This window comes from Heterodontus francisci, chromosome 11 (assembly GCF_036365525.1).
Source record: "Heterodontus francisci isolate sHetFra1 chromosome 11, sHetFra1.hap1, whole genome shotgun sequence".
NCBI classification, from domain to species: Eukaryota; Metazoa; Chordata; class Chondrichthyes; order Heterodontiformes; family Heterodontidae; genus Heterodontus; species Heterodontus francisci.
Window position 1 is genome coordinate 44,224,006 of NC_090381.1, and position 15,507 is coordinate 44,239,512.

At 43.2% G+C, this 15,507-nt stretch overlaps 1 protein-coding gene and 5 non-coding genes across 10 annotated transcripts; all 6 read right to left on the reverse strand.

The window, feature by feature from the left end:
• Nucleotides 1–867: 867 nt before the first annotated feature.
• On the reverse strand, nucleotides 868–11,317 carry LOC137375228 (uncharacterized). Of its 5 annotated transcripts, none has more exons than XM_068042075.1 (11): nucleotides 11,294–11,317; nucleotides 10,596–10,655; nucleotides 9,149–9,177; nucleotides 8,348–8,412; nucleotides 7,789–7,917; nucleotides 7,050–7,106; nucleotides 6,717–6,758; nucleotides 5,237–5,355; nucleotides 2,723–2,979; nucleotides 2,294–2,459; nucleotides 868–2,199 (listed from the first exon to the last, which is right to left on the reverse strand). In XM_068042075.1, exons 9-11 carry the CDS (start codon nucleotides 2,969–2,971, stop codon nucleotides 1,184–1,186), a joined length of 1,431 nt encoding a protein of 476 aa, XP_067898176.1. In that variant the 5' UTR covers nucleotides 2,972–2,979; nucleotides 5,237–5,355; nucleotides 6,717–6,758; nucleotides 7,050–7,106; nucleotides 7,789–7,917; nucleotides 8,348–8,412; nucleotides 9,149–9,177; nucleotides 10,596–10,655; nucleotides 11,294–11,317; the 3' UTR covers nucleotides 868–1,183. The 5 variants fall into 5 exon arrangements, with proteins under 5 accessions (XP_067898176.1, XP_067898174.1, XP_067898172.1 ...); XM_068042073.1 differs by having other exon boundaries at nucleotides 5,320–5,355; nucleotides 8,348–8,415; XM_068042071.1 differs by having other exon boundaries at nucleotides 8,348–8,415.
• Nucleotides 6,836–6,909, reverse strand: LOC137375524 (small nucleolar RNA SNORD49). The gene has a single exon (XR_010976013.1). It is a non-coding gene; the product is annotated as a small nucleolar RNA SNORD49 (small nucleolar RNA).
• Nucleotides 7,177–7,249, reverse strand: LOC137375529 (small nucleolar RNA SNORD65). Its single transcript, XR_010976017.1, has one exon. It is a non-coding gene; the product is annotated as a small nucleolar RNA SNORD65 (small nucleolar RNA).
• On the reverse strand, nucleotides 7,991–8,065 carry LOC137375527 (small nucleolar RNA SNORD65). The gene has a single exon (XR_010976016.1). It is a non-coding gene; the product is annotated as a small nucleolar RNA SNORD65 (small nucleolar RNA).
• Nucleotides 8,482–8,553, reverse strand: LOC137375530 (small nucleolar RNA SNORD65). Its single transcript, XR_010976018.1, has one exon. It is a non-coding gene; the product is annotated as a small nucleolar RNA SNORD65 (small nucleolar RNA).
• On the reverse strand, nucleotides 9,260–9,328 carry LOC137375523 (small nucleolar RNA SNORD49). Its single transcript, XR_010976012.1, has one exon. It is a non-coding gene; the product is annotated as a small nucleolar RNA SNORD49 (small nucleolar RNA).
• Nucleotides 11,318–15,507: the final 4,190 nt, after the last annotated feature.

Genomic DNA, 15,507 nt, shown 5'->3' on the forward strand with positions numbered 1-15,507 from the left:
GTTCATTGCTGTTGAGGATCAGAACAGCACTGCAACTTCTGGTCTGTAAAAATTTGCACCAAAAACTGGAAGTTGCAGTGTGCGATAATGTGCTCCACAGCAGCCTTCTCTTTAAAGCAGCAGGGACCAATACTTTGTGAATTTGGACTGACTGCTCACAAGTTACACTGGAATTCACATGGATTTTTTGAGCTACTAGCAGGCACAAACCTTGCTCAGGAGCTCAATCATTCCAGGAAGGCACTGGCATTAAAACAAAGCAGCAGGAGGGAACTTTCATAGATTGGAGTGCATGACGTTTTAAATGTTCATTTATTTGTTAAAGGCAAGTTTTGAGTATGGCTCAGACTTCAATGGATTTTTTTTGACTTTTTGGAAAAAGATTGAAGTGACTTTCAGAAGATCTTTAAATGTATATGACTAATCAATTTATCTGACTTTTGTTTTAATGTGTAAGACTCAAGCAACTGTTGAAAGAGCTTTAGATGTGTATGACTTATGAATATTTGCCTTTTGATGTTTTAATGTAAAACACTTTAGCAAGATTGAAGTGACTTAAAAATGTATTTTAATCACGTTTCAAGTACCTGGACAAATCGGGGGCACTTTACAGTAATTGTCAAGAACTGTGGGGTGGCCTGCTGCTCATTGCACAACTTTGCTCTGCATGAAGGACTACCCTCCATCTGCAGGCAAGATCGCACCAAGAATTGATGGAATGGAGGATCCAAAATGGTCACTTAGAGTCCACCTGAGGAAACCCCAGCTGCAGCTGCCAGGGTGGCTGGAAAGCAGCTGATGGCTGATGCATCTGGACACAGTGGCAAAATTCTCTCTCCCAGGAAATCAGACCGCGTAGATGGAAAGTGAAATAAGTGTCATTTTATTTTAGCAGCAAAGACTCATTGCAAGACATCTGAGGTAGTTATTGAACAATGTTAACTTTAGCTGCTTAGTGCAATATTTTTTATACAATGTTATTAAAATGTCCCATATTAAAAAAAATAATATTTTGAACAATTTAGAATGGCTACAGGCTAAATGTGTAAAAACAAACGACAGTAAATTATAAATAACAATTCAATAAATAACAACCATTTCCTCAAAACCAAATTAATCATCTGTGCCTGGTGTCACTATTACATAGGGTGCGGAGAAAAAGCCCACTTTAAGTGGTGGCACCCTAATGCCTCCTGCGTCTTCCCCGTACCCGCAACCTGACCCCTCTGGTACCAAAGGCATGCCCAGCAGCAGATAACTCGTTGCTGGAATGCTGCTGTCCAGAAGCTGCATCCATTACAGGTACAGCTGCTGGCTCATATGACTGCACTGTTTCTGGACTTGGAGTGTTTAAGAGTGGTTGTATTGGGGTCATTTCTGTTACTGCTGTACCAACTGCATACAACTCGGGTGTTTGTTTTGCTATCTGGTTAAGGTCACTTGCAGCAACCTGATTTACATGGATCTGCTTTGTAGCAGTCAATGCATCAGTAAGTTTTTGAATAGAAAAGGCCAGCTGCTGACAAAGACTTGTCTTCAACTCCCTCACCTCCTGACAAAGACTGGTCTTCAACTCCCTCACCTCCTGACAAAGACCAGTCATCTCCTGTCTGATCAAGTCCAGAGAGTCTAGCTGCCTGTCATGTTGAGCCACCAGCACATCCCTAAGCCCTGCAATGAACACCTCTTCCACTTCTTCCACTGAGGTCTCAACATGGGGCTGATGTGGTCCACGTGTCACTGAAGGCAATGGAGCAAGTACTGGAACTGCTGGAAGCCCCTCAGCACTTGATAGTTCAGACCGGTCTATCACACATCCTCCCAGTAGCCCCCCGGTATCAGATTCATGGCTGACAGGAGGGCATCTATCTGTTTCTAGCTTAGAGCAAGAGGGGCCAGGAGATGAAGAGACAATCTGAATATTGTCCCAGGATTGTGGCCCCCCCACATCAGCATCCTGAAGGTGCAACATGGGGACAGGGGTAACAGCACTGCTTTGCCTGCCCTCCCAGCCAGGGTGCACACCTTCCTGCTCATCTGCATGCCACTCCCCTTCCTCTTTCACCTCATCCTTTATCATCTTGCTTTCCTCTATGACCCGCAACTCAGCACCTTCTCCAGGCCCTCTTTCAGCACCCTCAGCTGCTGTCGCTGACTCGTTGAAATCTCCAGCCGTTGTGTCCCAAGACAGCTGTACACCTGCCAGAAAAAATCATTGATGCATATTCATTTGTCATATCACAGAAGTTCATATGTACAAACAAAGCTTAAACATTCAGCTGCTTACACTCACCTTCCCTCACTCCAATATCTGTTTGGCCACCAGACACTGAACTATTACTGATTCCCACCAGCTGCCTGGCCCTCTCTTCATACTCGTTAAGATCCTTCAGAAAAGCCACACCACCCCCACTCAATCGGGTCAATGAACGCTCCCGGGCATTATGAGCCATCTTACTCTGTTTAAAGAGACATGCAAAACATTACTAAATGTCAGATTTCGAGGTATCATCCACTGAAAGCAATTTCACAGCTCCACTGAGTGCAGACAAGAGATCTTTACAAGACTTAGTGAGTCCCATCTCCAAAGGCAACTAAATACAACCACTTGACTTCATATCACCCTGAACAACCCACCCAACTACCCGCAGACAAGATCTTCACTTCATAACCTTTTAAATCCTAAAAGAAAATTTAAAAGATCTCCAAGAACTCTACAAACCCTGGCAGATCGTGTTAAATCATTCAATTTCTTGCGACATTGCTCTGCAGTCCGTGGAACAGTGCTGTTAGCAGTCACAGCCTCTGCAACCTCCTTCCATGCCAAGATGCTAACTTTTCTAGGAGCTCTGCGTTTATCGTAACCAAGAAGACGGTGACGCTTCGCCTCTACCTCATTGAGAAGTTTGTCAAGGTCTTCATCGCTAAAGTTATGACATTTCTTCCTCTCATCTACCTTTTTTGCTGCCATCTTCTTTTCTGTAAGTAAATAAGTGCTTTCAAATAAATATTTTAGTTGGTTTATCTTTCTAGACTGCCTAATAAACTTTCCCATTTATTTTAAAAGTTTACAGATTTACACACTAAAACAGTACATGCCCCATTATAAAGGTGGCACAAGTTTAAAACATGGTAGACAGAACCACACTTCCAAATCATTCATTGAATATGGATACCTATATACATGTCAAGTGCATCAGTAAGCACATCTTCAGATTTTTACACTTTAGCCAATATCATTGAACGTATCAAAAGAATTCACAAATTGCTCAAGCATTCATTTTCTGTTTACAAGTCTTCAGTCAATTGTTACTCCAAACAGGTGTAAAAGAATTACAATAGGTAACACAAAAGATTGAGTATTGTTGAAGAGATGACATTGTCGAAGCTTTCTCTTGCACTCAACAGCACAAATGCAAGAATGCCAAATTTCAAAGCGGAGCAACAATTTACACCAGTGAATTACACCATTCAATTTAGCTCACTTACGCCTGCTAGAGGCTACAAATATTTCTATGCAGGGACCTGTCCCCTGCAGGCTAAAAGGAACATTTTATTTAGAAATACAGCACTGAAACAGGCCCTTCGCCCCCCGAGTCTGTGCCGACCAACAGCCACCCATTTATACTAACCCTACAGTAATCCCATATTCCCTTCCTACACTAGGGGCAATTTACAATGGTCAATTTACCTATCACCTGCAAGTCTTTGGCTGTGGGAGGAAACTGGAGCACCCGGCAAAAACCCATGCAGTCACAGGGGGAACTTGCAAACTCCGCACAGGCAGTACCCAGAATTGAACCTGGGTCCCTGGAGTTGTGAGGCTGCAGTGCTAACGACTGCGCCACTGTGCTGCCCATGTTGCACCTTTTTTGAATTAAAGAGTAAGCTGAATTTTTACAGCTTCAAAAATGGCACAGCACACACGAGATGTGCGCCACTGAGCCACCGCAATATTTAGCGTGGCGGCTCACTTACATGGAATCTGCACAACGCCCGCCCCGATGACGTAGAGGGGGTAGGTGCTCCGTCCAGTGTCCAGCACCACAGCGTAGGTGCCATTTTTAAAGGGCTTTGAGCCCTTCAGTACGATTTACATTTTTATTTAAAATACGTACGTCATGAAAAATTAGTTTCAACCCCCTCTCCCACCCAATGAAAAAAACTTTATTAGCTGCCATCTCTCCACCACCCCCCAAAAAGTCAACTCGCAATCCCGACTGTACCTCCCAAACTTTCTTTGCTGTAACCTTCAACCCCTGCCCACCATCCCCTCAACCAATAAGAAGTTTTCTCTGCCACGCTGCCCTGATAACTTTACTCCTCCCCCCAGTGTGCCGCCTCATGTAGAAATCCAAAGACACAGGAGTTCCGGCAACTGGTAGGAATATTGGCATGTGACGGCTGTCGCGACTAGCTAAGTTATTATGCAAGAATTACGATTATTTAAATTAAGTTTCCACTGCCAAGTAAGGCTTGCTACCCAACCTGAACCAGACAAGTTGGCTTTAGGTCGGGTCGTACCTCCGGGTCTGGCATTCGGGCTTGGGTCGGACCGGACATGCTCTATCATCACCTCAGGTTTAATGTTAATTTACTTTTTGGACTTTAAAGATGGTTTTGCTAGTTATTTTAAGCTTGTGCAGGTAAGGAAGAAAGTGAAAAACGGAAGGTAAATTAACCGACGGTCGGGTCAGGCACGGGGGGAAAAAAAAAAAGGAAGGATGAGGTTCTGCCGGGCCTCATTTGCAGACCCTTGCTGCGAGTGGCGGGGGCTGCCACAAGGCCTCATTACTGCTGATAATATGGGGCAGGTCCTTCCTGGCATCGAGGCCCATGGCATGCCTCCCCTGGAGGTACTTTCTGCATTCCCCAGGCCCCCAACATTGGTAGAAACTGGTAAAATCCAGCCCAGTATGTGTGGGACAATTGTTCCCTGGTGCATTCTCCACAGCAACTCCTCGACCAGAGTTGACTTGCCAACCAATCAGCACACTTTTCTCATGAAGTATAAATTGTTGCTCCCCTTTGAAATTTTCCATTCTTGCACCGTCCTGATGAGCACATGAAAAGCTTTGACAGTATGTCTTTTTTTCAAGCAATACCCAATTTCTGTACTACCAAACGACAAAAGATGCAACTTTCAACTTGGGCACAAATGTTACAATTCTAGCCCCAATATCAGCTAATCAAACATGAACAAGGCAAACAGATTGTCAATACTATTAGTAGAAACCTCATTGGATGAGAACAATGGATTTAAGTTTGCCAGAAACTCCACAGATCACAAGCAAAAGGCCAACGGTTGTTTATACCCACAGGCAAAGATTGTAGTTTCAATAGCTCTTCACTGTGCTGTAACGAGATCAAGAACAAAGATGAGAATGACAGTCAAGGAGTACTCTTCCCTGCCTGCAAGGCCATAATTAATTAACCCCATTGAGGCTTCCCATTAATAGCATTCGTTATTTTGGCTTCTTCCAGTGACAGACAACCACTCTGCTTCAATTTTGAATCATGCCACATGGTAAGCCTAACCACCTCAGAAATTTATACCTACCAGTTTAGAGAATTCTGAAATGGGGTTTAATCAGGAACACGCATTTATAAAGCACCTTTAAAGTATAGTCGTTTAGTAGCACAGAACTGAGTATTGCTGAAAATAGAGACATGTCGAAGCTTTCCATCTTGCACTCACCAGGACAATCGCAAGAATAACCAATGTAAGGGAAAACAACATATACAGTATGAGAAGAGTGCCGATTGATTGGCAACTGAACTGATTGGTAGAGGCATTGCCATGGCGAATGCACCAGTTTACGGCCAAGCTTTGTTTGAAATTTAAACCAGACAGCTTACCTGATTCCTCGGGGCAATGCCTTGACCAATGAAACAGCGAATGGCTGTCACTTACTTTGTTCAGCTCAAACAGGCGCAATACTTGTACATGTTCACTGTCTGCGAAGACAGGGCTCTGTGTATTAATATATGTAGCTTCTAGTACGCACAAATGCGCCACACTGCGAGCCCTACTAACAACCTTGAATTGGTTGTCAGTCTAATTCTTAGCACACTGGATTATTTAGCAAATATTGTCCAATCGCGGAATTACACCTAATGTTGAAAAATTGTTTTGAGTTTTGCAAGCAGGAGTTGGTTGGGTACAGCCCGTACCTTGCCCATTGCAACCAGTAGAAGGGACGTGTTGTTCGATACTATCCGCCAGTCTTTGGGACATACAGCCTATATACCTAGCACCCCACTGGCGTTGAAATTTATATATCACATTATGAGTAATGATAGGCTTGGCAGTTAACTTGTCACTGTAAACTGGTGCATTCGCCATGGCAATACCACTACCAGAGTTCACTTGCTAACCAAACAGTACTCTTCTCATGCAGTACAAGTTGTTGCTTTCCCTTACATTGATTGTTGCAATTTCCCTGATGAGTGCAAGATGAAAAGCTTTTACAACCTTTAAAGTAATATCCCAGATGCTTAAGGAATATAGGGATGAAGCAGGACCAGTCTCTCAATCAAAACTGATTATATTAGCACATTTTATGGACATCTATTCTGACAGTAGCAATACTTCAGCTTAATAAAAACACTGTCTAACCACATGGCCAGTAACACAATGTTTCAATTCAATAACCATAATGCTGTCACACTCAAAAAAGCAGTTCATCTATACCCAAATTAGATTTACTACTCACCTGTTCAATGGTCAATATTGAAGATGGTTTCAATGCCAATTGCTGGGAGAGTAAAAAAAAAAGTATTCAGAAGGCATAGTAACTGTTTAAAAGGTAGCTGTAGTTGTCCCCATCTGAAGAGTCAGTACTGAAACAGAGTATCATCAGTTCTCGTATCTGACGGCACTTCCTATTTGGATTTATCATCATTCATAGATGGGGTCTACTGAATATTTTTAAAGCACCAATTTAACTTACAACAAATTGCAAAAAGCTTAGCTTGAATTGAATTATTGGCTAATTTTACAGATTAACATGCTAGTCAGTGTTGAAATTTCATCTGTCAAAGCTCACCTGGCAATGAATCTTTCATGGGCACAGCCAAGGATCCAGTGCGACAACCATCGCCATCTAAGGACACAGCAAATGTGTTAAAATTGTCCATTTTTAGTGTATTTAACACAGAAGAATACAATGTTGTGATCAGAGAACCATTACTCAACACTGTTCAATCTGACGGTAATTCCAGCTATTTGAGTTTAGTTTCATCATCCACAAGATCAAATCTGCTTCAAAAATTACAATATGGAGTACAACACAAGCCAGAAAATGCACTCAACTTTCAATATTGACACAACAGAATTATTGAATACCATTAGAAAATAGCTCCAAATAAATTAGGCTCCTAAGTGGTTTAAAATTTACCCAAATATTTCTACCTATTTGAAGAACAAACTCAAATAAGTAACAGATGGCCTTTACATAATTCACAGCTTAGTTACATAGCACATTTAATGTAATAAAATGCCAAGTCCATCACAGGAGCATTCAACAAAATTTTACTGAGCCACATAAGGGGCTTAAAGGTGACCAAGAGCTGGGTCAAAGAGTAGGCTCCAGGGAGTGGCTTAAAAAGGTAGAGGGAGGAATACCACGGTTTACGGCCTAGGCAGCCAAAGATATAGCCATCAATGATGGCGTGATTAAAATAAGGGATGTGCACGAGGCTAAAACTAGGCAGCCAAAAGCACTTCACTACCTAAATGACTATTTCTCACAATTAATTGCAGTCATTATGCATACAAGGTCCTACCTTCAGCACTGGCATAAGGAGCCAGTTACACCATTTTTGGAAGTTGGGACACGAGAACTCCTCGGCAAACTTCAATGAATGCTTGCATCCGAACGACACCACCACGCGCAAGGTGAAAAGCTCAACTGCCTTCAAAGAGAAAACAAAAATTAGAACAAAGACACCAATATTAAATATTTACATTAAAAGGGTCACATGACATGATCAGAAAACCATTGCTCAACACTTTCCAATCTGACGGTAATTCCAGCTATTTTGAGTTTAGGTTTCATCATGTATGTCATTCTACAGCACAATCTTGCACACTATATTTGAAATTACTTGCAACAGATTTAAGCACGTGACTTCAGATATTCAGCTCAATATCAAAGGTCAGTGAAAGTTTCCTTCTCATACCAAGCGCCAATTGCTTTTCAATACTAATTTTTATAGACTATTAGGCAAGGGTATGAATTAGGGGTCAGCACAACTCAAATTTCAGATTACAGTCTATTAACAGTAACACTAACTCCATATGGTGCAGTACCCTGAATAATATGAAGAAAGGGCTCAAACTGACCTGTTATGAGCCAACTGTGCACAGAATCTATCCAGTTCCCATTCCTCAGATGTGGAAATGGGCTCCTACTTTTAAAAGAAAACAAAAATTAGAATACATTTAAATCTCAGCCTTTACATAAAGACCAGGTCTGACCAGAAAACTATTGCTCAACACTTTCCAATCTGGCCTTAATTCCAGCTATTTTCAATTTGGTTTCATTACAGCACAATTTTGCAGCCCACTTGCAAATTATTTGCCACAGATTTACTATAAACACAACTTCATATATAAAGTTTATAATTTCTGAAATTAATCAAAAGTTCCAAGAGTTCAAAATTCCTAATTTTGCTGCAGTTTCTGCCTAGGTTACTTGACTATTGGAGCTCAATAGCAGTTATATACATGCCACGTGATTGTGACAAGAATGTGCAAGAAAATCCAGTAACAAGCCTGTAATTTGTTCAGTCAATGGCACAAGGACCCCAGTGTAGGTTTTGAAAGCTGGTGAAAACTTTGAAAGAATCACAGACATTTGCAAATCTTACAATGGGAACTTCTGTATACAAATAGGCAGTTAGTATCTTACCCAAAAGATAAGACCATAGACAATGTGGTACGCCCTGTTGACCTGAGGTTTCTGCCAAGAGATCTACACAAGTTATATAGTGTAGCTTGAAGCCACAACCTCTGTAGCAAGTGTTACATAGTTGGTAGTGCCAATTGGGTGGAAAAGATAAATAAGCATGGACAAATTGTTGGGAGGAATGGATGCTTAGTGTACTTATTAGCCTAGGTTGATAGCATTTGATTATAACTTACCAATTAAAACATTTCAGAGATATCAATTGCTGAAAAAGAACAAACAATATTCAGTAATTTCAGAACACACCACATGTACTCGTGAAAAAAATTAAATTTCACGTTTAATTAAATCAGAATTAAAACAGGATCATCAGTTCTCGAATCTGACGGCACTTCCTATTTGGTTTCATCATTCAGGTAAATACAAGGCAATACAAGGTGTATTTAATGCTTAAAGTCCAAAATGGTGGCAGAGAACAAATCTGCATTGATAAAAGGCTGTTTGCTGACAACACAACCACTAGGTGGCGCAGTACTTGCAAATGCAGCCTCATGTACTGGAACGCCACTTACCCTCCCCATCTGGTCAGTCTCTCTTCCACACTTCCCCCATGCTGGGAAAAAAGGCTGCGATCATGGGGGGGGGGAAAAAGAGTGGTGACAACCGAAAAATGACAAATGCACGTGTATGGGTGCTAACGCAGGCTGCGCGTGTGCAGCATCATACTGGCAGCAGGAGTCTGTTCTGCACACGTGCGAGCCTGGGAGCACTACGTCGTCCGGGGGTGGGGGTTGCATTGTCACTTTGTTGATAAAACACCTTTAATGACCTCAGCACACCCCTATGCACTTTTATTGCCCTATTGCAAGGGAACATGGCAACCAATTTATGCACACCAATGGACCACAAACAGCAAGAAATTACTAGAAGATGCTTTTACAGAGTCATAGAGAATACAGCACTGAAAGAGGCCCTTCGGCCCACTGAGTCTGCGCCAACCATCAACCACCCATTTATACTAATCCTACGCTAACTATATATTCCTTACCACATCTTCCCTCAATTCTCCTACCACCTACCTATACTAGGGGCAATTTACAATGGCCAATTTACCCGTCAACCTGCAAGTCTTTGGCTGTGGGAGGAAACCAGAGCACCCAGCAGAAACCCACACGGTCAAAGGAGAACCTGCAAACTCCACACAGGCAGTACCCAGAACTGAACCTGGGTCGTTGGAGCTGTGAAGCTGCGGTGCTAACCACTGCGCCACCCAAGTAAGTAATAAACATTCACCAGGGCACCCAGAGAACTTACACAATTTCTTCCAATAGTGTCATAGCCTCTTCTGTAACTGCCAGAAAGGGAGGGCAAGGCTTCATTGCAACAATTTCATGTACCACTTAGATTGTGCACTGTCTGGTCAAGGCTTGACACCTTCGTCTAAAGGTAGAATGGGAAAGGTTCCTTCTCACAGTAACAGCCAATTGCTTTACTTCTTTAACAATTTCCCATTGCTGAGCACATGTATAAAAACGAAATTCGGTGTTAGGATATGGGTTATGCATTAAACACATTCAGGCTACAAAATACAACCCAAATTTCAGTCAACAGTAAACATCGGCCGCACATAAAAACACCATGGTGTACTATCCAGTATTATATCAATCAAGGGCTCATACTAACCTGTTATAGCAAACAGCACAATCAATCCTGACCCCATTTCTCAGAAGTTAAAAATGATGCCTACATTGAAAGAAAAAACAAATTAGAAAAGACACAATCACACTTGGTTCTAGACTCCCCAACCAGGGGAAACAGCTGCATCTACCCTGCCGATCCCTTTAGTAGGTTTCAATGAGATCACAGTCCCCATGTCAATAGGCATTCGCGGGGCGGGGGGGGGGGGGTCGCCCATTGTGTCAACACTTATTACAAGATGTCTGGCAGTTAAGGGACGGAGCCACTCATTCGCAGATCCGATCCTACACTATCACTCTGGGCCCAGCCACCATTTTATCGGTATTAACACGTGCAACTGAAATGGGACCTCTAAAGGGTGGGGGCGGGTAACAGAGGCGCCGATACTGAAGGAGGGGGGAGGGAGGGGCGGGTGGTGGGGAATAGAGTGGGATAAAGGACTTGGGTGAGAAAGGAGGACGCAGGCGCTCCACTCCCGGGAGAAACCATCACCCCCTCCCCCACCCACACCACGTGGCGTCCAGCCACCCACCCGCGCCGCTCAAAAAACGACTTTTTTAAAAAAGTGTACAAATAGGCTACACTTGATTTACTGGTTAAAATATTCTTAAACAGCCATTCTCTATCGTATTACTATCATGAAAATAAGAGTTGACGCCAAACGATCAGAAAACACAACCTACTCACAGCCAGCGCCAGCCTCAGAGAGAGCGCGAACGCTCCCCGCTCCCCTTCTTATAGCCTCGGCCAGGCCCACGCCATGACGTCACACCAAATCATTAAATTAATCCCAATAATCAGAAACAAATAATAGCCGGGGAATATATATCTAATGTAAAATAGCAGACAATTAAAAATAATTTCACATGTTTAATTCTGGGTGTCGATTTCTGAATCGGACAGTCTGGAAACGTCACTTCCGTTCTGTTTAAATGAGGCGCGCGGGTTGAGTTAGATGAAGATTCCAAATTATATAGGCGGTAAAAACCACAAACACAGCTGGAGCGGCGAGCATTGTCTATAAACAAATATGTATTGTTATGGATTCTAATTCCTCAGACAGTTTCGTTCCTTTTTGTAGTTCTAGTGCTACTATTATCCCAGAATATATATTCAGGGACGCCGAATTGTCTTTCTGCCAAGCTTTTCCTGTAATTTGATACGCCCATGAGACGTATTGCTTCTGCAGTGCTTTGCAGTTGCTGTAAAGGCCTGCTCAGGTCTGGATTTAAAAAAAACCCCGCCCCGAACCCGACAGAACCACATCGAACCTGAGCCCGCCCTGACCCCAGTCCTTCCATTTTTTTCCCAAGCCCGACCCAACCACCGGAATGTTCACTTTACTTACCTTCCGATTCCGAATCCGTTTTTCACTTTTTCAGTTTGTGCAGATAAGCAACGAAAACTGTTAATTGGACTTGAAAGGTTGTTTAAAAAGATGAAGATTGGAGCCACGAAGTCAGTGATTGTTTGGTCACGAGTTAAACAGAAACCCATGGAGTTGTGCCACATTGGACCAGTATCTGTATTGCTTAAAATAACAAAGTGATTCTTGACAATGCAGCCAGCCGCTGATGTCATCAGACCGTGCCAAGATGCGCACATGCGCAAACAGGCTCCTGCTCTGCGCATGCACTGCATTCTGGATTGCCAGGACTGGTTGGCGCATGCGGATATGACATCATTGCGTTACATGGGGAAGCAGGGAGAGAGTGGGTGGGAGAGCGGCCGAAGACCTTGGTGGCGGCAGGTGCGCTCTGTTCCTTCCCCCCCCCCCCCCCCCCCCACCCCCTGCCTGCTCTCGACACCCACCTCCCTTGCTCTCCACGCCCTGCCCACTCTCCCTCCAACCCCCCGCTTGCTACCCCCCCCACCTGCTCGCTCTCCACACCCCCCTCCCTTGCTACCCCCCCTCCCACCTCGCTCGACAGCCCCCCCCGCCCGCTCACTCGCTACCATCGGCCATTGTGTGCTACCATGTATTTACTTTGGCTTTGTGTGATTATTTGAGCAGTGCCATCTTTATTCCTGGCAGCTGCCTGAATGTCGCAGACTGTCATGTTTTAGTGGCACAGGCTGCATTTATGCATGTGCCTGTGCAGTGCCACCTAGTGGTTGCATTGTCAGCAAACTTAGCCTTAAAATAAACACAGCAGTTGCCTGAAGGCTCAGAAAATATTATTATACATTACCTAGACTCCTGCTTTACTGATTGAAATACTTGCTGCAAGTTTATCCAGTAAGCAGTTGAGATGCAGAGACCAGGAAGGTCCTGAGTGATTAATTATAAAATATACCGTACTTATATAAAAAATATAAAATGATCTCTGTCAGGACTCTAGTCTAGTACAGTACTGTATGTATGTAGACTAGAGTCCTGACAGTGATCATTTTATATTTTTTATATAAGTACGGTATATTTTATAATTAATCACTCAGGACCTTCCTGGTCTCTGCATCTCAACTGCTTACTGGATAAACTTGCAGCAAGTATTTCATCCTGTAAAGCAGGAGTCTAGGTAATGTATAATGATATTTTCTGCGCTTTCGGGCAACTGCTGTGTTTATTTTAGGCAATACAGATACTAGTACAGTGTGGCACAACCTGTCTGGGCACAGCTCCATGGGTTTCTGTTTAATTCATGACCAAACAATCGCTGACTTCGTGGCTCCATTCTTCATCTTTTTAACAACCTTTCAAGTCCAATCAATACTGTGTGTGTCCGACCCAGACCTGGCCTGACCCAACCGGAGCCTGAAAGCCGGACACGGAAGAGCAATCTGACCTGACCTGAACCCGACACATGTCGTCAGGTCCCGTCGGGTTCGGGTTGGGTAGCAGGCCTTTACGCTGCTGGTATTTTTTTGATATCAGAAGTGGGGTTTTGCTATCAAGAGCCCTTTTGAGAAATTGATCTGAAAAAAACCTTCTACATCTTTTGTAATAGGAAAGGTTCAATTATCTTAAATTGTTATCCCTTCTCTTTTGCCTACCCTCCTTTCCCTCCCACCCCCAGTTAGTTTCTTTCATGTCAGGCACCTTCACAGCTAAAGGCGACTATAGCAAGTTTTTGGTAGATGGTGCTAGAATTTAAAATCAGAATAGGATGGCAAGCCTGAACTTTGCAGTTGTGATAACTGTGCAACTATCAGTGTTTGCTACATTTCTTCTTCTTAGGCAGTGCCTTGGGAACAAGGATGACTTTTTTCCACTCTAGAGTGTGGGTCCTAAGGTGACTGAATAGTCCAATTCTGGATCCGCACGCTCTGCCACAGGTGGGGCAGCTGGTGTTTGGTGAGGCGAGTGAATGGGATGCTCGAATTTCTGCATGCTGTTTCCACTATTTGCATTTGTTCGCTGCCTGGGCATGTCGACATTGTTTGAACAGGCTGGCACCTTCGTGGATGCTTCTCCATTTTGGGTGGTCTCGGGCAAGAGATTCCCATGAATCAGTGAAGATGTCACATTTTTTCAGGGACATCCTTGTAACATTTCCTCTGCCCTCCTGGTAGCCTCTTGCCGTGTTGGAGCTCAGAGTAGAAAGCCTGTTTTGGGAGTCTTGAGTCAGGCTTGCGGACGATGTGGCCCACCCAACATAACTGACTAGCCATGACTAGTGTCTTGATACTCTGGCACTGACAGCATCTTTAGTGTCTGTTCATGTGCGGTTAAATGTGGAAATCCAGAAGTTCCTGTCAGTGATTCCCTGCTCTTCCACAGGGTTGAAGTCCTTGGCAATGAAATCAATTAGAAATCACTGAACTGACACAAACTCCCCCTTTTTATGCTACTGGTCTTGTAAAAACTCTTGGAAAAAGTTGTGACTTGTTGGAATGTGTAATTAGGTTTTTAATGGTTTATTAAGTCATAATTATTGCTGATAAACCTCTCTGATCCTGAAAAACTAATTTGATTCTGAGAGGGTTTGACAGGGTAGATGCTAAGAGACTATTTCCTTGGCTGGAGAGTCTAGAACTAGTGGGCATAGTTTCAGGATAAGGGGTCAGCCATTTTGGACTAAGATGAGGAGAAATTACTTCACCCAAAGGGTTGTGAATCTTTAATGTTCTCTACCCTCTTGGGCTGTGGATGCTCAGTTGTTGAGTATGTTCCAGGTTGAGACTGGAGCTTTTGGATTCTTAAGGAAATCAAGGGATATGGCAATCGGTGGGAAAGTGGAGTTGAGGTTGAGGGTCAGCCATGATCTTATTAAATGGCGGAGCGGGCTTGAGGAGCCAAGGGACCTTTTCTTGCTCCTATTGTTTATATGTATGGAATGCCAAATTTCTCCATTCCATGCTAAAAATTCCATAGATTTCAGCTTCTACCTTAGTCCCATATCTATGTCCCAGTCTTTATTTTGCTTTCTGGAAAATTATTTTAAAAATGAATGATAAATCCTGCTTGTTATCTCCTAGTTTGCTGTCAGTGAAAATTCTTCAATGTGATTGGCTCCTTAGCCTGCTTGATGACATCACTATTGCTGGATGCCAGAAATGCCCCATAGCTGCCATCAGAACTAAATTAACGTTGTAAAGGTGAAATCTATGCCACAGAGACTCTAGACATTTTTTGGCAGCTTTCTTTAAGGTCAGCGGTGTGCACCATCACTTCGCTGCTGACTGCAAAATCCAGGCCATTGTTCACCTTTCAAATGGTGCACGCCACCAAAATCTAATGTGTCAGATGAGACATTAAACAGAGGACCCATCAGCCTGCTTGGGTAGATGTAAAAGATATCATGGCATATTATTTCAAAAATGAGTAGGCGAGTTCTCCCCAGTGTCCTGGCCAATATTTACACCCTCAATCGCCATCATATAAACAGATTATCTGATCATTATCACATTGCTGTGGGTGTTAATTGGCTGCACATTTCCTACAATACAAAGGTGA